General features: G+C 39.3%; 1 protein-coding gene across 8 annotated transcripts in view; it reads left to right on the top strand.

The window, feature by feature from the left end:
• LMO7 (LIM domain 7) overlaps positions 1–26,285 on the top strand; it is a 132,865-nt gene that overhangs the window by 69,084 nt on the left and 37,496 nt on the right. For 6 of the 8 annotated variants that reach the window (XM_074859494.1, XM_074859492.1, XM_074859489.1 and 3 more), the window contains exons 5-9: positions 17,650–17,680; positions 18,071–18,184; positions 18,667–18,865; positions 20,013–20,265; positions 24,834–24,863. In XM_074859494.1, the coding sequence (XP_074715595.1) occupies positions 17,650–17,680; positions 18,071–18,184; positions 18,667–18,865; positions 20,013–20,265; positions 24,834–24,863 (627 nt within the window). Of the gene's footprint in view, positions 1–17,649; positions 17,681–18,070; positions 18,185–18,666; positions 18,866–20,012; positions 20,266–20,728; positions 21,029–21,381; positions 21,673–21,926; positions 22,128–22,593; positions 23,311–24,833; positions 24,864–26,285 lie in introns of all 8 variants that reach the window. The other 2 variants (XM_074859495.1, XM_074859491.1) reach the window with 2 other exon arrangements.

Raw genomic sequence — 26,285 nt, 5'->3', positions numbered from 1 at the left:
CTTCTGGCCACACTCTTATTTTGTACAGCCCCAGGTACTGTTGGCCAATGTTGCTGGGTTGCTGACGTTCAGCCCCAGCAGGACTGCCAGGCCCAGCTCCTCATCCCGCTCTGCAATTGCAGGGGTTAGGTCCATGCCTGGGGCAGGACTTGGACTTTGTCCTCATTGAATGTCATAAGGTTCCTGCAGAGCCAGTCCTCCTGGCAGCCCTGCCCTGCACTGTATCGACTGCACCCTCCTCATGCTCTCATCTGCTCAGGGAGGGAGTGCGGTATCAGAAACTGATTCAGAAAGACAAATTTTGAAAGCTGCTGCAGCTGGTTGCTGGAACTAGAGTAAGAAGGTTGACTAATGTGAATGATATTTCCTCTTTCCTTTCCCTTCTAGAAAAAATGTCCTTCAAATGTAAACACGTACACACCTTTGAACCCAGTATGTACAGATATGCATCAACTGACGTGGATTCCAGTGCGTTATATGATAAAATATTTAACAGGGGCGGGGAAGGGAAGGCTAAGTTCAAAATACTTTTGCTTTTGCAAAGGCTATTGAATTACAGACAGCCACTTGTGCCCTGTGAATAAATGCTGAAATATGCTTGTCAGATTTATGGCTCAGTAATGTATTCTTTTTAACTCTGTGACCTGATGTTTGTAAGATGCTCTCAGCTGTGATCGTTTTCTGGGGTGAGGGATGTACTTGGTAAAGCACTAGCTAAAAATGCCCAAGGTAACAGAAGGCACAGTATATTTATGTATGGTTTGACTTGAAGATGTGATGTATTTTCATCACAGATCTGTGCAGTTAGGGAATTACTGTACAATTCCACAAACTAATCCTAATCTGTCCAAATTTACCAGTGTCAACTGCTCTAGTAAACAGCTTTTAATATAGTTTGCAAAACCAGCAACAAAAAAACCCCAAACAAACGAAAATATCCCCTTAAAAAACCCACCCAGAAACAAACCCCAAGCATTGTCAAGAAGTATTAGGAATAGGAAAAACAGTGGCATGTCACTGTGCTGCTGTGGGTAATCTGGAATTTGCTGGTGTTGTAAATGCCCCCTGAATCTTTGGACTTTGGTCACTTTCTGTTTCCTCACCTTCTCACTTCACCTCCCCAAATTCCCCCCAAATCAAATCTATGGAAATGGAGTAAGTATCTTCATCATCATGGCATTTCTCTGGCCAAAAGTAGGAATAGCTTCTGCTGCAGGTTTAGTTAAACACACTAAGGAGTCCTGAGCCTGAAAGAGAGATGATGGATGAAGAGGAGAGGTGGACAAAGTAGCAAGTTTAAAACTAACAAACAAATAAACAAAAAAAACCCCAAGCAGATGGCATGGATGAAGTGGTTCAACTACTCTGTGTCCCATGTTATACGAATAATCAGTGAACAAAATAAAGGGGCAGTAAGCTCCCTTGTCAACAGATGCTGTGGATGATAAATGTTTGCTGGAGTTCAGGGGTAGTGGAGAAGTTCATAGAAGGGAAATATGTTAGAAGTTACTTGATATGGGGAAACCACATCTAGCTTGGGAAGTCCCTGAGGGAGAAGCATCTTGCCTGCTCTATTTTTAATCTTCCTTAGGCAACCACTTGGGGTTGCATGGGAGGATGGGATACTCAGCTAGATAGAGTTTTGATCTGGCTCCATGTGGATGTTCCTGTGTGTGGTTTTGAAAAGATCACATTCAGTGAAAGCTGCTTTTAACTTCTGTAGATCTATGATAGCCTCATCCAAGAAGCAAAAACTAAGGAAAAAATCAGACACAAATTTTATGGAAGCAATTAATTTGATTTGCTAAATCAATCAAGCAATCTACTGTTGTTGAACTTTAGCAAGCGTGGAACATTGTATGCAGAGGTATTTGAAAAGATGAATAAAATAACGATAGGTCTCTTTATCTAGACCAGTATCTGACTACTACTATATGTGACCAGGTTGTGCAATCACGGGGCACAATATTATTATGAATTCTTAGGAATTTAACATTTGATGGTTTTTCATCAAACCATTTGAAACTTTAGTAGAAGTTTCATAAGAATAATAGATAAGAATGGCTGAAATTCTCTTGAAATAAGCTGGCACATGTGTTTGCATATACTATATTCAGCATCATTACTTAAAACCTACTTTTGCTCTAAAAAGATCAATTAATTTAAGAGGTTTTGTTACTGATTTTGGCACTGGTAATGTAACTGTAAATTCACACATCAGATGGTTATGCAGAAGGCACACCCACCCAGATTGGATAAGCACAGAATAAGATGCATCAGTAACGATACTCTATGCTTATCCTGCAAAACACTCTCTGTGGAGAACATTTTATTCTTTGAAATCTGAGCTCGCCTCTTGTATTGAATGTTGACTGCTGTTGAGAAATCATACAGAAGTCACTTAGCACTGGTGATTTACTTGTATTTGCTATTTCATTGTGATGCTTTCATTCCTTCAAGAGGAAAAAATTCTCTTGTAAAAGGATACTTTACTATTTATAAACAAAATTTTGTCTTTCTGAAGCATCTTCCCCTTTGAGGTATGACCAAATTCCTTAGTTTAATTCCATCTTCTCTAATACTGTTTGAATAATTTGTGAATGTATTCAACAAGCTAGTTTGTTTGGTTATTAAATAACCTATACAGGAATCTCAAGTTATCCAGGTGGTGTAGTCAGTCTGGGGTGGTGACCATCACCAAAATGATGTGACTGAATTTGTAAATTACTTCTATTTTCTGTTCAGTATTCTTTTTCATTGATTGGATAATATTTTAAATCTATGAATCCAGGGACTGATGGAAGCAAACAGCACAAGTCTGTGTGTCCGAGCTGTGCTTGCTTGGCTACCACATGAGTGATGAGTGCTCAGTAGCTGCTCTCAGCTGTGCACCAGTCTGCCAACACAGGACACATCAGCTCATCACCTGGCTTGCCAGTACTGCTTTGGAAGAGTGTGCTGGTTCAGACTCTCAGAATAAACAGAGGCATGTGCTCCGTGCTTATACTGTGTTAGGTGTCTGCCAGAGTTGCCTGATAAACTTCCTTTCTTTAACGGACAACATGAGTTTTATCAGGAGAAAATCTGGAATGAAAGACTGGTGCTTCTTGGTTTTCTCAGAAAGTGTATTTACAGGATGGGGCACTGCAGTGGAAGGGCAGATAAGTGGGGGGAAGCTGAGCAAGGTAAAAACCAAGAGGAATCTGAATGCAAAGAGGATTCAAAATCCATGCTCAACCTGGGGCTTAATCTGAGCGGTTGTGAAATCTTCACTGAACTCTATTTGAACAGAAATAGGGCTTAAAAGATATAGGAAATCTTAATCTTAAGAATGAAATAAGTTCGCTTCTTATCACATTTTTTTTTTTAGCCTTTACTATATATCCTTTCCCAAAGGATGAATTTTACAGTGAAAAAGTGCAATGGCTTGAACAATTGTCTAAATAGAAATAGAAACAATATATGAGGAGAATAAAAGACAGAGGCTTGGTTCCCTCAAGCAGCTCAAGTATGAGCACTTAAGTGAATGTGCTGAAGTAGGTCAAAAAACAGTGAATGCTTCTTTACGAGTAGCACAGTCTGTGAAGGAGAAAGGCGTCCACTGGTGCAGGTATTACATAGCTTCCCTTCATTTTACTTGATCAGAGGTAGTTCTGCACTGTAAGGTGTGCTGGGTTGGCTTAATACCTGAACCATGGGAACAGCAGCCTCTTCTGCTAATACTGCAAGCACTGACCCAGAGCTGTGTCCCACCACGGCACATTTGGAGCATGTGTTGTAAGCACCTGTGACTGTGTCCTACTGGAGTAGCATCACATCACAGCTTTCTCCTTTACCCATCTTTCCCTTTCCACAAGAGCTTTAGTGATTCTGTACCATGCTGCTTGGTGTGGCCATCTAACATGAGTGCTGCCTGAACTACTGTGTTCCTCTACAGAACTTGTTAGAGGACAGTGTAGTGAGGACTAAAGAAATTGCAGCAAAATTTGATTCAAAGCTAATGTGGAAGAATCAAGCCCTTTATTTCTTCTATTAACAATGATGGAGAAACCTATCTCAGCTGGTCACTAGTATTAAAGAACCATTGCAAGTTACTGTCAGCATCACCTAAATGCATTTTCTCACTTTCAGATGCAACACTTGATATGCAAATACCTACATTCTGCCATACCTACAGATTTTTGGGTTTTTTTCTCAGGTCCAAGAGAAGCCTGAATTGAAAGTTTCTATATTGGCTTAATTCTGGTTCAGGAGAGGTGGGGAAGCAGTGAACACTGGAAATTTCTTCTTGTCTGCTGTTGCCCAGGAATGTGTTTGTGTGGTTTCCATCATGTAAAAATGACGTATTGCTGTCTGATCAGTCAGAGGAGAGAGAGAAGCTTGCTTTTATCTCCTGGGGAAGGAATCTTTTTGATGGACATGCACCAGAGGCATGCATGCCTTACTTATAGAAGGAACTTTTGTCTGAATAATTTTTGTCAGGAAAGCAAATATGCTCAAGCTCCTAGAAACTGTTTGGTCAAGCTTAATTGCATGTAGGTTTTGGCATACAATGTTTAATGGAACATGTTCCTGTTGTTTGTGCATCTGTAGTTGCAGAAGAGACTGGGCTCCTTATAAGCTGAAATAAGGAGCAGTGAAAACAGTGGAAGAAAACTACTGAGCAGTGTTTTCTCTACCTTCACCCATAAGAGAGTACTCTAGCTAATTACTTCAGGTTACTTCAGCCCTTGGTACTGTGACTTCTTTGTTAATGCTATATGTTTAGTTATGAAGACTCCAGTTTCAAAACAAGTGTGTTAAGATTAATCTTTACCTGTAAAATACTCTAGAATCTGCTTTTATTGTAAATGAAGAGGCGGTAGCATCTTCTTGGTTTCTAGTTCCTTGGCTGTAGGTGGTCTGCATGCCACCGCTGCTGTCATTTGGAATAGCCTTCTGATAACTCTACAGCTAATTTGGGATACCCAGTGAAGATGCTTTCTTGCTGTTTTCATTCTCCATTGCTCAGACATCTCTGCCAGGCAACTCACAAAACAAACAGCAACACTGGGTCAGCCTCAAAGAATGCACGCTTTGAAGTAGAAGGCAGGTGATGGTTATAAAAGGTTAGTCTTTAATGGTATTACAAAAGGTAGCTGTAAAGGTTTCCATGCATTTGCTTATTAAAGTGTGTAATGCACTGATCCTTGCATAAAAAAAATAATTAGTGGGTAATTATTATAAAAAATTACCTTGTATTTTCCTTGGTGGTGGAGGATATAGCAGAAATTAGTTTATAGCCAGGATTTGAAAGAGTGTGGCTCTTTTTAAAGTGATGGTCAACACAGTATGATACAGGGGCAAAGACAAGAGTATAAGACAAACTGTGTATAGATGGTCAACTTAAAAGCCTTGTAGAAGAGAGAGGGCAGAAAAAGAAGTTGTCTCATTAAACAAAGCAAGTTGCAGTCCATTCTATCTTTGTACCTGCAATAAAATTAATAATTATTTAAGAGAGTTAATACTGTGATATTGTGTTCTTTGGGTAATTATATGTTTCATTTTTCATAGAGAATTGCTTTTTTGGTTTGACTAAAAGCTCTTTTACCACTTGTGGTACTCCCTGGCCAGTCTTGAACTTGTGAAAGCACTCTGGCAAGGCTCGGTTGTACCTGTGAAGCACAGGATCCTCTGTGCAAGCCAAAATTAGCAAAAATAAAAGCCTTTTTGAAGAAAGCAGAATTCCAAAACAGTTTTTAATTCTGTAAGTAGCTCTGGAATCATGAGCATGTTAGTGAATGTATTTTTGAGAGTAATTGTTATGACACTCAAAATAAGAGTATTTGAGATTTTACACATTGTAAATCAGCACAGAATGAATTTAAATGTGCATTTATGTATTTTAAAAGGCCTGTTTACTTCACATCCAGTCTGCTGATTTCTATGCTATCAGCCTTCATCAATGCTAAAATTTCAATGTCGCTCCTTGACAAGAGAAGTGATTTGGGAGTGCTTTTGACAGGAGTTTGTTTTTTTTCCTTTGCGAAGAATGATACCAGTGTGCTTTTAGTTTATTATTCTTTTCCTGGTGGCTTTCCTCTTTGAAGCATTGCCTGGTTTTTGTTGGTAACTTTTATTATACAAAAAAGTTCAAATATATTTACCTGTGTACCTATCATGTGTCTGTTAGGGTTTGTCCTTCAGGGGCTTAAGTAATAACTATGTTACTTTTAATAATAGTTCAAATAATTACACACTTGTGTGAACTCTGGATAGAATGTCAGCAGTTCTGGATTTCTTTCCCTAGCAAAAGCTTCCCTAGATTCTTTCCTACCCAAAAAAAATTTCGGGGTGCATACTTTTACATGTAGTCAATGTGCTGTTTTCCAAGTGAAGAGCTTTAAATGCAGTGTGGCAGAAGACTTCACATTCATTTTCTTTCTCTTTAAGCAACAAATAGCTGACTACTGCAGTTGGTTCTGAATCAGTGTCTTCCAGTAAATTATCATCAAACAGATGGCTGATTTGTTATATCATGAGCTGGTTTTGATAGTACCGATTTATTAAAGATGAGGCTTGCATAACTTACACTGCAGTGTAAGCTATTTTTGAGTGTCTTAGAAAACTTCTACACTGTACTACTCTGCCATGAATGTATTTCCTTGATGATGAAGACTGTTGCATGTCTTTGTACCTTCACTTGCTAAAAACCATCTACAAGAGTGACTTTTATTAAATTTAGTTTTAAAATGTGTACTCTAGCAGGTTAATTGGGCCACTGATTGTGTCTACACTGAAATGTAGAGAGGATAATATGTTAAGAGCACTCCAGATATTTTTTCATGGTCTTCTCCACCTATCTAATGCTATGCAGCAAGAAAGTGAAAGTATACTACAAAAAGCTTTCAGTGTTCTGTGGGTAATGTGGTCAACAGTTTCCCATCTGGCAACCAAACATGGTGATAATGCTCAAGGTTATCTCCCATGTATGCTATCTGTGGGTCAAAGGGTAAAGGTATTTCCATCCTGGTTTTTTTCTCCTGTACTTTATGGTGATTGCCTTCCTGTCAAGAGGCAGCTGAGTTTTGCTGCATTTTGACAACCTATTCCTAACCATCAGCAGACTGATTTATCCTCTCCTCATTGGAGGATGCTACTGGTTATTCCTCCATTGCACTGAGTTAATTTCTTCTTGTAGCTCTGTTAGCCTGGAGGTGAAAAGAAGGAGGGGAGACTTTGGAAGTTATTCTGAGTCTCACTGCTGCAATGTGCATGTTGGTCACGAGACCTCTGAGATGGCTTCCTGTGTGAATCTTCCCCAGTTGTAATTTGTTTCTGGTAGGCTACACTAGAATTAAGTATAATCAAGAGATCATCTGACTGGCTTTATCAAACAGCCTTTGCATTTCTCATCTTGGCTAGATGACCAGTCTTAATTGGTAGATGATAAGGTCTTGGTTTTTAATTTAAATGTAAAACAGTGAATATAGTGACAACATTGTTGTTGTGATTTCTAAATCAAATAGGGCTAAAAACTTGAGATCAAAAGGGGTGCTTCCATGGACGCTTCCATTGACACTTCCAAGGCAGCAGGTCTGGATTTAGAATTCACTAATGCAACATGCATACTGTCCCTTATAAAGCCAAGCCTCGTAGCAAACTGGTGCCATTGACGTACTTTGCAGTTTAACCATTAGCTTGATTTAATCTTTGCAATGATGAAATGCAATAATGATTGCCATTCGCAGGGTTTTCAGGAGACCCTTAGTCTTCAGAAGCTAGTTTCCTAGATTCCTGAATGAGAATCTCAAGGTTTCTGTTAACCTTATCCGGGGCCAAACCACTGTCTGGTCTTTGCGTAGAAATGATGAGGATTGTTGGGGAAAGGATTTTTAGAATAGCCTCTTCCAGAGCCCAAGGGTTGCTTTTGTGTTATCCTGGCCCTGTGGTTTGATTGACTTCTGGGAAGGATAGCTTACAACCACCATGTGTGTTTTAAGGAGCCTACTTCTCCAGTGCTTTATCTGGCAAGACAGTTGGTGAAATTCTGCAGATGGCTAACTGTCGTTTCCAAGAGTTGGTGCATATAGTATCTTCTTTCTCATGAGAAGGAAGATTCCTAATTTAGCATTTACTCATGCACTCATTAAAGATGTTGGGAATATTGCCATGGCCTCACTTGGAGCAGAATCGGATCGTTTTGTTCCACTCCCTACCACCAGACTTAGTTGTAATAGCTTGTTGGAGCATTTAGGTGCCATCTTAATTGGTGTATTAAGCTTTTTTTTCCCTCAGTCATCAGTTTTGTGCTACAAATTACATACTTCATGAGTACCAGTGAAAGAGAGGTGTGAGATCATCTATCGTTCCCTGGCTGGGATTGTTTTCCCATATCATTAATTTTGTTCAAGTTTTTATTCTCAGACTCCTCTAACTTTACAACAGAAACTCTCAAGTGACTAATAGCACATTTGGTTTCAGTAGGTTAGGATGCTCAGACTTGATGTAAATTCTCCAACTTCAGAGGTATATGGTCAGACTAGCTTAACTTTTTCTTTCCACTCCTTCCCCTTTTTGCCTTCCATACAGGCTTTCTAACATTCTGGCAAAGCAAGTATTTGGACTTTTATCCATTCTCTCACTTTGCAGTAAAGAAGCATTCCTTTTTCCAACATTAAAAACTTGGCCAGAAGATGTGGCCCAAAAAGCTTAATGTTTTGAGCAAATGTTTAAAAATACCCTCTGTCTTGGCTGTTCTAAGTAGCCTTAAAGCACTGTTGTCCACTGGGGTGAACAAATTCTTTTTCCCCAAAAAAAGCTAATTAAAAAAGCTAATACTTATCCAGTAATATTGATAGCAACAAATTGAATTTAGTAATTTTAAATGTTACAGAAATATATCTGAAGCCATAAGGAACCTGAATTAGAATAGTTATATCTTTAAGGAGCTCCCTTATGTGTGGATGTTGCAGGAGCTGAAGATTGGAGGTGACAACTGTAGCACATATGGAAAATAATACCTGCTTATCTTAGATCTTGTCTGTTTCCCAAAACAAAAGGGCACATTTTTGCTAAGAGTACTACACTTTGTGAATTTTACTTGATTTTTGTATCTTGCTTTTGTTTTAAATTGTATTGCTGTTTCATGCCATGTGTTCTGGGAGAACTGGTTCAAGGGAATACAGCCTCTTTCAGTAGTATTTTCTGATAACGGTGAATAGATTAACATTTGACTCTGCATTAATTGAAGTGTTCTTTCCTGTCTCTAAATATGTCTTCACAAATGAAGGCAGATCAAGAAAACATAGGAAATAATAAAATTCAGCTGTATCTGTGTACCTCACTTCTGGGCATATATGCATCAACATGTTCATGGAGAACTGACTTCAATAGAGAGAAGTCAGGTTCAGTCTGTGTTTCATACTTCTGTGCTCTGTGATGAGTGATGGTGTTGTGCTCTGTGTTGCTAGGGTAACCCAAAGAAACAGAGAAAATACAGCAAAATTTCAAAGAGGAAACATTATAATTTCTTCAGTGCTTCTTACTTGCTTGTGAAATATTTTGCCAAAATATTACTGAGAAAACCCAGTAGTCCTTTAAAGTTTTTATTGCAAATGTAGAGACTAAACTAAATGATGCAGTCATGCAGTAGTGATTTATTTCTACTTAAGGACAAATTCCAACATCCCTTTAACTTGTTTCCAAAATATTTATCATGGAATAAACTGCGCTTACCTTGTACCTCCATTTTGTCATCTTCGTTCTGTCCATCTCTATAAATAAATGTAAATTCTTTCCAAAATCCTGGCTCTATGACACTTTCCCCAAAGCTGTGCTTTCAGTAATCCCCCTTTAAACTACTAAAGCATTTGTTCTTTAATAATATGAAAAAGTTGAGAATGAAAAGAGGGGCTGGAGTAAACACTGCCCCAATTCTGTCCTCTTGTACAACAGTTTGGCCAGCACTATGTTGGAGTTGCTCTAGGGGAAAAAATGAGCCATCAGAAATCAATGCAGTGACTCCCAGGTGCTGCATATCCCACGTACCCTCAAAATGCAGGGGTCAGTCTCATCTCAGGAGGATATTCATCCTCATTTGTGTACCTGGCACTTAGGGGTCTTGGTTCCCCTGAAGAGATGGCGATTGGAGTAGACTGAAGTCTGAGTTACTTCCCACTCAAGGGCCATGGATAGGGCATCTGTAGTTTCTGCTGTTAACTCCGTGAGTCACCTCTGTGCTGAATTGTTTTCTGTGTATGTGTTAGAACAGCAACCGAGCAGATACCTGGTGATAGACTGGTGAAACTCGATGTTAGCACAGGCATGAACATAGCAATACCCGGTATAAGTTACTGTCAGTCATCTTTTTTTCTTTATCAGCAGATATGTTCATTGTCAAATATATATACTGTGTAATACAGTTATACAGGATAGACTTGAGTTATGGTTTTTTACCTTTTTTTGCACACCCTGAGAAATCAAATAAACCTCGCTATCGAGTGTTACAAGCTGCAGTAAACTTTTGCTTATACAGAAGGCACTTGTACATCACCACCTGTTTGCTTGACACAAAAATAACAAAGGATTACATTTACCAAATCTTTCCCTGGGCGTGGACCAAGAGAGAAGATTGAATACAGGAGGGTTTGGTGGGGGTTTTTTGCTTGGTTTTTTTTTTTTTTTTTTTTTTTTTCCCTCTCCTCTCTCATTATAGAGTCTGTAAAAATATCTCTGTCTCTCTGAGCAAGCAAAGTTGTATAACCTGCCAAAATCCTAGCTCTTCCCAAGGGACCACCTCTGAATGCTTGATCCAAATTGTATTAATCCTGGGGGTCGAGAGTAAGAGAGTGCACACAGGCAGTTGCTATGGAGGAGTTGGTAGATGGAAAATTTTTTACCCTAACTCACCTTGCAGTAACTTGTTTATCTGTAACCGGAGTTGGTGCAGAGGTGTCTGAGCAATGCTTAAAGGGAATAAACGAATCAGTATTGAGGGCTATTCTACAAAATTACCTCTGGTATCTGCCTGTGGAAAGAGGGGATGTTGAAATACTTCAGTTAGGTGTAAGACTGGGAGTAAAAAGGACAACAATTTTGGAAATACTTGATTTAGTAATGGCAAGGAGGTATCAGGCAATAGAGAAAGTGAATTTCGGTATTGTCTTGAAAAAATGCTAACTGTGAGTTGCCATGGTTGCTGCAGCTTAGCTAAAGCAAATAATATGCTTTATACAGAATATTTTCTTGTAAAATACTGTGGAACTATTTCTGTGCTATTTAGCAGCTGTACCTTCATGTGTTTTTGTATATATTTCTAAAATCTTACAGGATTGCACTTAATTGCCTATTTTGATACTTATTTTTCAGAGTGACTCCCCAGATATACCAACTATTTCTCTTGGAAAGAATGCTAGCACAATTCTGTGTTCCCCATACGGATTTCTCTTCAAATTAATCTACTAAATTTACACAATATGGTCTAGTTTTGTGTATGGGCATGAAGGTAGAGGATCTTCAAAACTAAATGCAAGAGAAGTTAACGAAGATGATGATCCTGATGATTAACAGCATGAGCTCAAGTCTGTTGATTCTTGGGAGGGGAGAGTGTAAAATCTCTAAATTGTGAAAAGGTACAAAGAAGGAAAAAGGCAGGAGTGGTAATATTTAGTGTAACCCTGGTGCAAAGGTCAAGTGAATTATGTACAGGTTAAAAAAAAAAAAAAAAAAGGCAACAGGGAGATAAGGAGAGATTCAGCAAAGTAGTATGCTCCAAGTTCTAAAGACCAGTACTTTGGAAGCTGTGAAAATCTATAGGGTGTGTAAACAGTGATATGATAGCTATCTAACAATCTATTTAAACTGTTGTATATTTTGAAGTGTTTTTTTCTTGGAAAGAATTAATTTCACCTGTGAAATGCAAACATACTCTTGAATGTGAACAAACTGTTTGATTGCCTTTGAGAACTCCTAACACTCCGTGTGAGCTTGGAGTCAACTCCGCAACTTCTAATTCTTTGTGCAGAGTCCATCATTTCTCATAAAAGTCGATGTATGTTCTCATGCTTCTTGGCCAAAGTATATGGCACGTGACTGGTAGATTTCAGAAATAAAATGCCTGCTATTTATTTTTGCATAGGTACATGTCTAGTCCTGGAATTTAAAGTAACCAATACAGACTGGGGAAAAATTCTAGATTTGCCCTGGAAAAAACAAACAAGCAAATGAAGCAATAGGAAAAAAAAAACCAAAACAGTTTAATTACCTGTAATTAGTGTAGCTGCTGACTTTCAGGAGTTTTTAGGAATGAAGTAAGAAAAAGACACAAAAAGGGACCAAAGTCAACAAAGCTCCACTAATTATGATAAATACTTAAATTTTCTTTAATACAGCTTAATATTTGAGCAGGAAGCTGCAGGATCCTATCAGTCTCCTCTTTCTCTGCAAGTTGTTTCTGCAGTAATGCTTCATCCCTCTTCCCCTGCCCACCTCTGAAACGAGAGCCAAGGAGGGCTCAGGTTATCAGCCAAGCTCCTCTGCATAGGCTTGTTCTTCTGGGGATGGTTTTGGCAGTTTTATTTTTATTTTTTATTTGACAGGTCTGCCTTCTGCCCTACACGATTCTGAATATTAGTTTTCTCTTTGGGACAACCTGTAGATTAGACTGGGATATGAGGAAGCTTGCAGAGATGGACCACCCAGGGAGGGGTCAGAAAAGAGTGTGAGGAAATGGATAATGTTAGTGTCTGGTGACTTGCTGGGGCTGATGCAGCCTGTTTTTGTTTTGATAAGGGATTTAAGAATAGCGTGGAAGCATAATGGGTGAGATCAGCAAGGAAGCACCATGCTGAAGACGCAGTATGAGAGGACAGGCTCTGAGATGATGGACAGGGACGTGTTCCCATGGAGGGTGTTGGCTGGCTGCATTCTCTCTCTGCCTTTCCCCTCCTGGGCATTTCTTCTCCACCCCTCAGCCCCTTCATTAGTAGGCGAGGGTGCAGGATGGGGACAGGCTGCTTGGCCATCAGGGCCCACAGAGCTCCTTGCTGCCAGCTGGTGATTTTGTAGAAGCATGGAGAAATGCTTTTTGCAGTATTTTATACCTGTGTGCTGTCACAACGTAAGTGGCATTGGGTCTGGTGGATATGTTGCTATGGAAAATACATGTGCTTTTTATAGTCAAATAGAAAGTTGCATTTCCAAAAGCTGTTCTTGAATGCTGCGCCATAACCGACTGTTTTATTTCCAGCAATCTTGGCAGTGAACTGTGGCTTTCGGAGTTGAATATCAGTTCACTAAGAATCCAAGTGCTGGAGGAATGTCCTCATGTTTCTGTACCCATGCAGCCGCCCCATCTTCCACTGGAGCCTTTCTATTCTCAGCAGCATGTGGGAATTCAGTGAGATCCGATAACGGCAATATTAATAGCAGTTGAGTAGGTGGCCAAAGAGGTTGAAATTTAGCACAAGCCCGCTGCTAGTTGGACAGCCGGCGTTCGTCTCCTGCACAGCATACCTCAGCGGGGGTGGAGAATCCTTCAAACCCTTCAACGTTCTCCTCAGAAGCGTAAGTGAAGCTGATCGGTGTCGGGCTAGAGCGCCTGGGGCTTGGTGAGGAGCTCAGGAGCAGGCTTCTTCTGCAGCCTGCTGATCTGCCCCAGCTCCCAGGCCAGGACATGGCTCTTCCAAGTCCTTCATAGGGCATCTGGGAGGTGCAACTGCTGCTTGGGTGGATGGAAGCTCAAAAACAGAGCACCGATACTTCTTTTTAAACAGAAATCTGTTCAAGTCCTGTGTTTGTGACATCTGTAGTACAGAGGAAGGGATGGAAAACAGATAGCTTTGGCAGCTGTTGGAGTTTCTGGAGTATTCGTCACCAAGGGAAGGGTTTGGCACTGGGCAGGGTGCATTTGTCACTGGCACATTCCTTTCTATCAGTGGGAGTGTCTCTGCCCGTTTCTCCCCGTAAATGGATTCAGATTTGTCATATCTCTTTGGGCATGACCATGTGGCCTCTTCTCGGCAGATAACACTCATCTAGGGGAGAGGAATTCTCTGATCTAGTGCTTTTTTTTTTTTTTTTTTTAATCGTAGATTGACATCTATACTGTAAATATGTTTCTACATGAGAAACAGACCCTTTGGAAAACCATGCTTTCTGAACAACATGCTGTAAAATCATTCTCCAGAATTTTGCTCCAACTTCTTTGTATGTTGGATTCTGTCTTGAGCTCCACGTTGATGTTATCCCTGGAAAAAACCAAAGTGAAGTGTCGAAGTAGATTTGGCATAATGAATTGATAGTTTCTGTAATCTAATGTGTTTTAGGATGAGGGTGAACCAAACCATATAATGTGTTAGGAAAGCAAAATCCAAACTATAGGGTATATTTGTTAAAAGCCTTGAAATAAATTAATGTAAACATAGCTACTTAAAATGCACTGCTCTTTTGTAAGGAGTAACTGGAGAGGTATATGTGTGTCAGCGTTGCCAATGGATTATTTTATAATTGCTTAAAGTCTAGTTCATGATTTCTTGAAGTACTGCAGTCTGCTAGCTACTGTAAGGTATATGACTGTCTTGTACAATATTTTTTAAAGAAATTTTAAAGTACCTCAAAGTGCATTAAAGTAATACTAGCAAGCTTTCCTCGCTCCTCAAAGCTAAGTCTCAGCAGATGAAGGGGAAGCACAGAGTGCCTCTGGCTGGTGTTTCATCATGCGGGGACTTTGACGGTACTGGCGTGTGGAGCAGGGTCCTCCTTCACCAAGCCCCCTGCCCGAGCCCCTCTGCATGGGCTCTGCAGTGGTGCTGACACAGTCACTTGTACGAGTGTGCTATAAAACAGATGAGCGAGTAAATTTGGGATTTGAAAATGTATATTAGGAGAAACCCAAACAAAGAAACAGGCACAGCCCTCTGGTCCTGGTGCACAGTGTGGAACCACAGTGTGATTCAGAGTCGTGTTGGCATCACCACAGGGGCAGCAAACAGGAGTGGCTGGAAGAGAAAGGGAGACCAGGAAATCCTGAAGCTGGAGCTTGCTGCCAAAGCTTTTGTATTGTCAGGCTAGGGCCTTGGTGACTAATTTTGCTATTTAACCTTGAGCAAATAGCGGAGCTGAGAATAAATTTCTTGAGCTGTGGCTCAGCCTGCTGACCTGCCATGTCACTTTGTTTTATTCTTGCAGAGTGGTCCTCATTAGAGAAATGTCCATCGGTCCATGCTGGCTAGGCATAAGTGATGTCTGTGAATATGTGTTGTGTTCAGATGTAAGGGAGCTATTTGGTCTCTAAGCGCATCACCTACTAACAAGTGAGAGCTATTTCTGTCCCATTTCTCTTTTTTCTATTTGCTAAAGGATTGATGTAGACGAGATGACTTACACAGAAGCTGTTATTTCTCCACAGGTGGTTATTTTACATCTTTTTGCATCAGTTTTCAACTTGGAATCATGCAGTTGTTTTTCATAATTATTATAACTCCCACATATTGTTATCTCATGGCCTTTAGACTTTCATGCTATGTTAGATAGATATTTTCCAGAATGGCTAACCTTGAAGTTGTACATAAACTTTTATTGAGACCACTGCCAACAATTAAGGTTCATGCTTTGTGGATTAAAAGCTGTACTTTTAAAATTTTGAGACCAACCCCTTTGTTAGCTGAGGTTTGATATTGTTTTTGACATTGTTTCTTGTTTTGTTTTTTCTTCTGCTCAGCCTACATCTATCAGTTGCTCAAAAGGTTTAGAGACCAATAAGGGGTAGTTCAGAGGGAAGCTGACTAAGGGCAGAGTTTTTCACTCCTTACTAAACTGCTGAAGTGTGGAAGCAAACTTTAAGGCATACTTAGCAAGGATATGCATGGCCTCTGCTTTTATAAATGCAAATAACAGCAGAAATTCTGCCAATAAAAGGCTTTTAGACCTTGAAGCTAAAGAATGTAAACCTTTAAAATGCTTTCTGTTGGGTATTGAAAAGTGTAATGGTTGATACACACCACCACAAGAATAATATTCCATCCACTGTTTGGGAGACCAACCTGTCTCTAGTCAGCACGTTAGGTCACAGCCATGGTGTGTCCTGCAGCATGGACACTGGAAAAGAAATCTACATACTGAAGAAAAGGAAGAGGAAATTCTTTTTTCAAAAATAGTCTCCAGTGAAAAAAGAACAACAATGTGTTTCAGAGGGGTTTAAAAAAATAGCTAAATATTTCACGTTGAAGGAAAAGGGTTCCTCCTTAGCCATGAGAAAGAGGTCACTGATGATAAAGCCAGTAGCATCTCTGGCATGTTTTACGAAGACTGTGCAGGTCAGATCCATCTCAGGATTTTGTGTTCCTGGCAGCCTGATTTCTTTATGGTGTGGGGACAGGCAAGGCACTGAGTGGGAGCAGGCGCTCTCAAACTAGGAAGAAGGAGAAGGAGGAATGGTCTGTGTTCCTGCTGGTTGTCATGTTGCATCAAATACTGTATTTCTGTGAAGAATGCCATCTACATTGACCAGACCCTGTCATTATTTTGCTAACTCCTAACTCTCCCCTGAATGGTTTATTCTGCTTTTTCCCTGCAACCTTTGATGAGCTTGTTCCTAGACAGCTGAAACAGGATAGGTGCCCTGATAGATTGTTGGTCTGACTTGTTACAGGGCTCTGCAGAGGTCTTTCTGCTGATGCATGTTAATTCTTCACTTTTTTGTTTGAACCCTTTCACTGTGCTGTATGTGAAACTTGCTGCTGAACCAGCTCCAAAGCAACAACATCTGGGGCAGGTGAAAAGTTGTTTTGATGTGTTTAAGCCTTTTGCCCTTCCATAACTGCTGGCCGTGTGGGTGGGAGTGTTGTTCAGCTGCTGCCTCCAGTCCAGCCCTGAATATTTACACCTGAGGACTGAATCTGTGGTACCTCACCTTTGGGAGGCTCCCATCCAAAAAATTTCTTCTTCATGTTCTTCGAATAAGCAGGAGGAGAACAGGACCACTGTGTGCGTGCATTGGTACACTTCTGAGGTGTGCCACAGATTGGCTATATATTGAAAAAAACTACTAATGTTAGTGATTGCATGTTTGTTTAATATTTTTTGAGAAACACATAACACACCTTACATAAAAGCAAACCAAACCTCTCCTTACAGCCCTACAACATCTCTCTCCAAATGTCCCAATTTCAGTTTCTCATTTTGTTGTCTGAAAAATTCTCTCGAGGCTGAAGTGTTCTCTATGTCTAGGGGAAATATTTTAGAAAACATAATAAAATCAGGGAAAAGTGACAATTGAAACTGCTTTCATATGTAACTAAAAATCTTCCTGGCTAATAGAGGCTGTATTTCCCAAAGTCATTAGCTTGTTTTCCACTTTTATTTTGTTGGTAAGGAAAAACCGTAGCTAATTAAAAGAGCGTAGAGCCTTTCTGAGTACTTCTCAAATTAGAAACTGTAATAGATCAGTTAGTTTCTTGCTTTATATGTAATCATTGAAATAATACAGTTATGACTATGAATTCAAAGTGAAATGCTTTTTATTTCTTTTGGAACAGTCATAGTTGCATATTTTATACTGGCCTCTAATTTGGGCTTGAAATCTTTTAAATCTTGAATAGTAATTAAAATTTAAGTCAGATATTTTAAAACTTTTTTCTTTTTTTCCCCTCACTCCCTGCCCTGCTTCAGACCAGAGGAGACCAACAGAAGAGTGAAAAATGTAAGACACATCTTCTTCAATGCTCTCTGAAACGATTTCACGCTAATTCTGATTAAATATTTTCAAAACAACTCTGTTTATGGCACTGTCATGTTTACCTTATTCTTCAGCTGTTCATTTTTCTGATGCATTGTAAGATGCAGCTTACTTTCTCAAATGAATGTAATAATTGGAAACAGTACTTATATCTGCTTACTTGAGATACATGAGATGCATCGTAACACTTTAATTGGTTTTGATGGAGATCATAGCTAATGCTGTAAACAAGATTTTACAATTCATTGTGGAAAACATCTCTAACGGCATTCTGAGATTCTTTTATACTGGTACATGGTATGAGAGGAAAGTAATTAAGCTTGCATTTGTTTTTGTTTGTTTGTTTGTTTTTAGGTTTTGATTACATTATACTGGCTTGGGAGAAAAGCTCAAAGTAACCCTCATTATAATGGTCCGTACCTCAATCTTAAAGCATTTGAGAAGTTATTAGGGCAAGCATTGACTAAGGTGAGGAACCCAAAAAGTACAGAAAACAAGTAGCCTGAATTTTATAGCTTGCTATATATTAGAGCATCAACTCTGAACAATCTCTTGGGGGTTTAATTTTATTCTTAGTTTGGAGAATATAGTAACTTGTTTTGTTTGTTTTGCTTGCTATCAAACTCCATGTGAAAGGAATGACTTTTAGCTTACACTGGTGTTTCTGCTACACATATAATCATGAAATTCAGAATCCACATGCCCTGATTGATGTGGTAAATTGTGAAGAGCCCTGTCTTGATTCCCTTTGGTGAGATAACAGAAATTTAAGACTTTGTATTGAATCTCTTATCCCAGCTGTTGTATATGTTTTTAGGGGATTGTAATAGTCTTTGTTAAAGTTTGTTGTGCACTCAAAATGCATTTTAAAAAAATTTTGAGTGAAAACTCACAAGTACCATTTACATCTTAAATTATTGTAAAAGACCTTTCAAAACTTGCTCTCATAGGCTCTTGAAGAGTCCAGCCACCTGAACAGAAGTGGCAGGGATAGTGGGTACGGTGATATTTGGTACGTTGACCGGGGAGAGACCTTTTCGTCTTCAGCTAGCCATAAAAGAGACGATTCCTTTGATAGCTTGGACTCTCTTGGTTCAAGATCCTCCACAAGCTTTTCATCAGATATAACCTTAAAAGGTGGCAGTGAAGGTATGTTTTCCTCTTTTAGATCTTTTTTTTGACCTATGTCTTATGAGTGTGGGAGAATGCAATGTATGGACCTAGTACTTCGGGTGCCCAATGCTTAAATTGGCTTGAAAGGCAACTCCAGTTTTGCAACCGCTGCAGTTGCATTTTGTTTAAGCAAATATTGACCTTTAACAGTTGGTAGAAACAAAGCAATGCTTACATACATTTTCCTAGGAAGGGTTGCTGGGACTCGTGCTCTTACTGCCCCATTAGGGTGTGTGTCTATGCAGGATATTTTCCTGTAGTTCAGGAGGGGAGATTTGCTAGAATTCAGATCCTAATGGGCTCACCTAAAATTCAACAGCTGCAAAAGTCTGGTGCCTTGTTCCTAATGTGGATATGTGAAACCTCTATGTCTTCACTCCATTTGTGAATATTCAGTAGGGTTTTCCCACCTAGGTTAAAAACTGAGGAGTGTTTGTTACTTCGATAGTTTGTCACAGAAAGAAAGGCAACAAGAAGAAAGTTTGTGATGTTGGATCCCTACGGGTGTACTCTAACCTGTGTTTCTCTCCCAGTTTTAAAATTCAATACAAACTTGTAGTCTAACTTAAAGTTATAAAAACAGTGAGCTTTTAGATTTTGTTCTGTGTGAATAACACAAAATCATTGGGCCGAGGCCACATGGAGCATTTCTGATCTGAGCAAAGCAACGTGTAGCTGTGCTACATATGTGACGTACTGTGGACTTCTGCTGGACATTTATCTGGTGTGATGAGCCTGTTGCCATACTATTTGCTGGTAACTTTGTTAGTAAATTTGAGTGGCAAGTATATTTTTAATTAAAAACTTCTGTGCTCTTTTACATCTTCGATCTAGAGGTTAGCGCTTTGTTTCCTGCAGCAAGCAGTGATAGCGAAGGAATGGAACAAATGTAGTAGGGGTATGCAAACCAAACTCAGCTTAATGGACCTTATCGCAGCTTTGCCACAAACTTCTAAAAATAGCTCTCCCACCGTCCTGTCAGTAGCTCAGCAAATTTGCAGCTGAAACATCCTGAATATGGAATTAAATTGATTTTTTAGAAGATTTTGGTGCAAGTTCTAACTAGAAGTTTGTGTTTAGAGGATAACGTCTGTACCTTCCCTTTTCTCCCCTTTCTTCTAAGGTTGTGACAGTGACACAGACTCGGAACTGCCTTTCAAAATGCATGACTCCCATAAAGATGACAGGTCTTACCGTAGGATTTCTGTGATTGAACCAAAACCTACTGCTGACTTCAATCGCTTCTTACCCAACAAAAACAAGCAGACAGCTTATGTGCCAGCACCCTTAAGGAAGAAGAGGACAGAGAAGAATGAGGACAACAGGAGGAGCTGGGCAAGTCCTGTCTTCACCGAGTCAGATGGAACATTTTCAAGGTACTGGTGTGCAGTCTTAGTAATGCGAACTTTGATTTACGACTTTTAAAATAAATTAATTCTTTATTAGTTAAAGAAAAGCTGCTGTTGCTGCAATACAAAGTAAACTATTTGAGTCTACATATTTTAGCAGGGCGGGGGGGGGATGTTTTGGTGTGGTTGGTTTTTGATTTTGTTTTGGTTTTTTACTTTGTTCCACGTAACTAGTTTTCTGGCGTTTGAGTAATGTTTTGAGGCTGTTCAGACTCCAGATAGAGGGGATTTAAATGATCTTAAATGCAAGTTCGTGAGAGAGAAATCTATGGTTTTAGTTTCTCTTTAAAGTCTTTCAAAATATGGTGATGAATTTCAGTTGTCTGGCTTCTTGGTGCATACGGATGAGATTAATGGGCAGTTCTTGGGTTTCGTCATTGCCTTCGTGACTTCACTGTCTTAATTCTGTTCCTGTTTTGGTCAACCTCAGTGGACGTGAAAGGAATCCTGTAGCTTCCTGCCAAAATAGCAGAGCAGAGTGCGGGCTCACAAATCCAGCTTCCCTCCAGATGATCTATGAGTATGACAGTGGCTCTGATTCAGAAGATGAAAGAAGGCTGCCTGATGTGGTTATGGATGACTTAGCAAAACGTAGATTTCTAGTCAAAAAGAGCCCTGTAAGCTCTGCCACACCTGGACATCATTTCGTGTTGCACAATGACTCTTCTAAATCTTGCTCACAAGAAAGTTATCCAGCTGGTCCACTAGCTGCAATGCTTGAACCATTGAGGTCAGAGATACTAATCCAAGATCCAGTAACTATTGTATTACCTAAATTGCAGTCCATAAATAACTCCATAAAGTTAGCCTTCTAATCGGCGTTTTAACACAGCTGATATTTTGTTATGCCTTTTCTGTCAAACTTCATATTTTTGTCAGAGGCGATAGGATGCTGATATAACCATTTAACTTTTTTTTTTTTTTTTAAATATATTTTATTATTTCTGGTGCTGCAGTGATGAAATTGAGAACTAATTTGCTTCATTCACAAGGTTGAACTCCTGAGCCAAAAAGCATGTCTTTTTGCATTTTTTATGTCAAGTTGCTCCTAAAATATCTTAACTGATTGGGTATTTTGAACAGTAACCAGAGGAGGCAGAGGCAGTTGGATACTAAAGAGGAAAACAAACCGAGAGGTAACATTCCTTCAGAATTATCGGGGTATTTTGATGAGGACGAGGAAGAAGAAATAGGCATCCCAAACATTGAAAAAGATGATCTCTATTTTCGCAAGCTAAGTTCTTCAACGGCAAATACAGTTGTTGCTTTTGACAAATTTCTTCCTAAATTTTGGACTCCGGAAGAAGAATTGCTATGGAAAAAAATCAGAAAATCCTCTTTCAAACCCTGGTATAAAGAGATTCAAGGGTTCAGGTGCGTTTTCATGCATGCCCCTGTTTCTCTCCTGTGTGCAAAACCTATAAATAAAGTGTAGTTGTGTGACTTTGCTTTTATTTTTCATTTTTTATTGCCAGTGTAGCAGCAGGATATGTTTTATCTTTTTTTGAGAAAATAATTGAAAAATTATTTTCATTACAGTGTTGTGCTGTTGCCACTGTGCATTTTACTCAGTGAGTACACTTTTTTTTTTGTGTTTCCCTCTGCTCATTCTTTGTGCTGCTGCACAGTAGAAAGAAATCAGATTCTGAGGATGAGGAATTTGCTTACAGACAGAGCTCTGCCACTGTTGTTAATCAACCAAGACCAAGTTTTGACTGGAACAGCAGTTGCAGAAGGGATCAGAACTATAAGCCAGCTGCTGAATATGTGGGAAGCTCATTGTCACAGATTGCAGAAGGAAAAATCTTGGAGGCTTCTGATCAGCCCAGGTTGATATTGCTGCATGAGCTGTACTCTTGATGCATAATAAAGAAATGGCTGGATATGCAACAGCTAAATGAAATTAAACCACGTCCTGTGATGTCGTGCTTTTTTGGTTATTACTATTTTGGTGGTGGGGTTTTTTTTTGTTTTTTTATTTTTAAATGTAGCTGTAAGTTGCTGATCTTCTGAAACATGTAAATGCAAAAGTGTAACATGCTGCATAGAGTTACTGGCTTTGTGTGTGAGCATGTAAGTGTGCTGTTTCTGAGCAGGTTAGTATGCTGTGATACCTTTACACTGGTTGCCGTGTGCCGTGCTACGGTTAGTGGTGGTGAATGCCAAGTGGTGTAGTTGTACTGCTTGGGATACTGCAAGTTTAAACCAAATGTATACCGCAACACATTGTGATCTGCTTGTCTCTTGCTAGTTAATGATATTTTTACTTCCCTCCTTTTGTTTTATATGCTTCAGTCAGTTTTCATTACTTCAGGCCCTGCAAAAATACTCTGACTACTTGTCTTCTGAAATGAAGACCAAAATTGATCCTACTTCCGGCCCTAGGCTCATAAAATGTAGAAGGAATATTTCCTTTGTACCAGGATGCAAGCAAGAAGACACAGAAAATGGATACCTATATCCAGATTTAGAAAATGATGACTTATTCGTTCGGAAAACTGGGGCTTTCCATGTGAATCCAGTTGTTCTCCAAGACCCCCGGTATTTAAAAAAATTCTCTGAGCACGAGCCTACCCTGGAGGGTGAGATAATTCTGCAGCCCAGAGAGGGCCAACCTGTGATTCCAGATTTGGAAAAGGATGACATGATTTTCCGTAAAATCCTCTCTCAGAAAAAAGAGGTGCCTTTATCGGGTGCTCCAGACAAGTATCACCCAGCACTTTTTCCTGATCCATGGAGTCTTCCGGAGGAGATCCGCTCCAAGTTTCTGTGTTTACTTGAAAAAAACACGACACCGGAGGAAAGAAAGAGCAACGGCAGAGTGCTGTCGCCATCTTCCCGCCATAAGAAGGATGATATGCTGACCCGAAAAATTGAATCTTGGAAGGTGGGAAGCAATGTCCAGCCAGTAAATTTCATCCCTGGTCCATGCAGTGAAGAAGACTGGAAGAAGTGGGAAGCGATCAGGGAGGCCAGCAAAGTTAGACACAAGAAACGGCAGATGGTGGAGAGGTCAGGTTGTGTCCTGCACGGATTGTGCTTGAGTGCAGTTGAACCCTTTCCGTTCAGAAAAGCATCGTCTTGTGCTGAACCATTCGTAGAGTGCCAATCTGCTATTTGTTCATGGCATCCTGGACAAGCTTTTTACATGCTTTGAATAGAAGCTCATGACTGCAATACCATATTTTCAACAAAGAAAATCACAATGTTTTCTAGTTTTAGGCTGCTATTTTAGAGAAAACATGTTATCATTCCTTCAGGCTCAAAGTTCTGCATAAGTTTCTTTCCATGGTTGAACAGGAATATTGATTATTCGAAAGACTGTGGAGGCTAGAAATAGTTTCTTTTTTTCCCCAATATAATTGGTAAAAACATTTCTGAAACATGCAAATACTTTAACAAGTTCTGGAAATGGACGTTCTGATATTCTTGCTTGCACCTAAGTTTGAAAATGTTTGCAAACTGTCCTGCCACAGTTTTGAGATGATTAGATGAGTGGAAAAAAAATATTAGTGGTGTTTTGCCCACCCAAAGTCATGGTGCATGCAAGGTGTGTGTCCATGTAATATTAATTCCCACTGTGACATATTTTATTCTGCCAGTATTTTCCCACTGCTTTCATACAGTCCTGATTAATACTTTCCCCTATTCCTTTCCTGGTATACGCAAAAATTCTCTTCCCTGGCTGAATACTGTTTTTAACTACTTCCTAGCTCTCCTTTGGATTTTGTACTTACTAGGGGAGAGTGGAGTTTCAAATGTTTCTTTAGCTCTGAAAATACGGCATTGCAAGTTGCAGTTCTCCCAGCTGTGCATCATTACTTTGACTAAGACCCTTCCATGTTCCAGTTGATACTTTGATGTTGCTGCATTTAAGTTTTAAGCTTAATACTGTTAACAGAGTGCGAGCTTCACTGAGGAATATTTGTGAAGTGCTTGAAAATAGTTAACGTTTTAAGAATTCATTCAGTAGAATAGAATACTCATATTCAAGAATACTAAAATTCCTCTTGAATCACACTGGATTAATTTGGTTCTCCATTTAATGTGCTAAACTTCTGTATATGGCCTTTTATTCTTATCCATTCCAAGTATTACTTTCATTTAGTATCAGAGATGGTTGAAGTAACAAGAAAACACCCTCTGTAAGCTAGACTTCTTGTTGGGACTCAAGTTGGCATTAATTTTAATTTCTTGAAATGAGTATCTTTTGAGCATCGTGTTGTTCAGCAGCGTTGGGATAAACGGTGCAGAATTAATACAGGGCTCTGTTCGTGCAGAACTGCTAAATCGGAAACGTTGAAAACTTGCAGGCAGCCTTGTTCTGTCAGTTTTCTGCCTGACTTACACATCATGCAAGTCCTGATACGTTTTTTGGCTAGTGTCAGATCTCCAATGTGCTACTCCATGCTGGCTGGTCCTCAAGCTTTCAGTTTCCCCTTCACTTGATGAAAGTGCTGGTGTACTGATGGTGTTAATGTTGTTATGAATATCAAGACACTGAATCTTTTCTTTTTTGGTTTCTGATTTCTTAGACTGTTTCAAAAGCTTTCTGATGAGCAAGGGTAAGTTTTATAAAAGCTTGAAAGATCATAACACTCTTTTTGCCTTTTATTTAAATTTCCATGCATGCACAGTAGCTAAAAACTCATGCTGAAAGCAACTTGTGCATGCTGCTTTGTTCTGTGCTTGGGCAGCTGATGTAATGAATGGAAGCCTAAAACCTATGTGTCTGGCAAAAGTTCTCTCTGGCAACTAGGGTATCTGAGTCATGGTTATCACGCATTTTGAATTTCAGCTGTGATATTCCTGCTGAAGTACTTGGTGTTCTATATTTAAATGAATCTTTAAAACATTCAGAAATGTAAAGAGATACTAGTAAGTATTTTATTTCAAAGGCTGTACAGATAGAATTTGAAAATAATGAATGACATGGTGTTTATCATGGGACTGATGAATGTTCTGTGGTTATTTTATATACTCCAGGTTATTGAATGCTCAATGGTAAACTTAGTGGTTAGTGCTGTATGAACTTAGGCCTTGTTTGCAATGTACTGTGTGTGACTCGGAGAAATATTCTTCCACTTACTGGGTGATGGCATGTTAAGTATTTGGTTTATGCATGGTGTTCTAAGTTGTTATTTTTTAATGTACATTTATTTATTTACTTATTTATTTTCACTCTGAGGCAAAACCTGGTAAATGACTAAACAGTTACAGAAGAAGCAAGAAATGTTTCAGAAGAAAGAAGTTAGGTGTTAGGGGAGGGAGACTCAGAAGGCTTAAGTCACTAGTTAGATTTTGAAGTTAAGACTAGAACTGAAACAAACATCCAGTTCCTTGGTATGAATATATGAATATACCCTTGGGGTATATTGTATTTAGGTCTAGAATTTCCTGTTTTGTTGCAGGAAGATACAGAAACTTGAGAGAAAGAAAAGAAAACCCTAGTCATATAAATTTTCTTGGACGAATCTGGAATGATTTTGATACTTACAGTTTGGTTACTCAACACCATTTCTACTTCTGATATAACAACCATTTAAAAAAAAAAGCACGTAGAGAGAACTGTACAAGAAAATAGTTTCTGCAGTTGTGACTGGGAGATTTTTCACTAAATTTGGCATCATTCCCATTCAGAAAATAAACAAGCAAATAGGTATAATGAGTTAATGCCCTAGCCTTTATTTCTAGAGGCCAAAGTCCAAAGTCTCATGTTACCAATGAAAGTGAGTTGCGCCTCTTGGGAGGATGCAAGAGAGTCTGGTTTGTTAGTTCAGAGCTCTCCTGGTATGTAAGAGATTAGAGCAAGTCCCTGTGTTGAATCAGTTTTGGTTTTAACCTGATTTTCTGTTGTATCAGAGAAGTTCCACATTTTTCAAGTCCTGTTAGAACTTGGTTATGCCCCTCCATCATTCAGATTTTGTTTGCATAAATGCAAACAAAAGTATTTTTGAAAAAAAAAAAAAAAAAAACCAAAACAGAAG

This window comes from Strix uralensis, chromosome 2 (assembly GCF_047716275.1).
Source record: "Strix uralensis isolate ZFMK-TIS-50842 chromosome 2, bStrUra1, whole genome shotgun sequence".
In the NCBI taxonomy this organism is placed as follows: Eukaryota; Metazoa; Chordata; class Aves; order Strigiformes; family Strigidae; genus Strix; species Strix uralensis.
The sequence above is the reverse complement of the archived record's forward strand: the minus strand, read 5'-3'. Positions and strand labels throughout refer to the sequence as shown.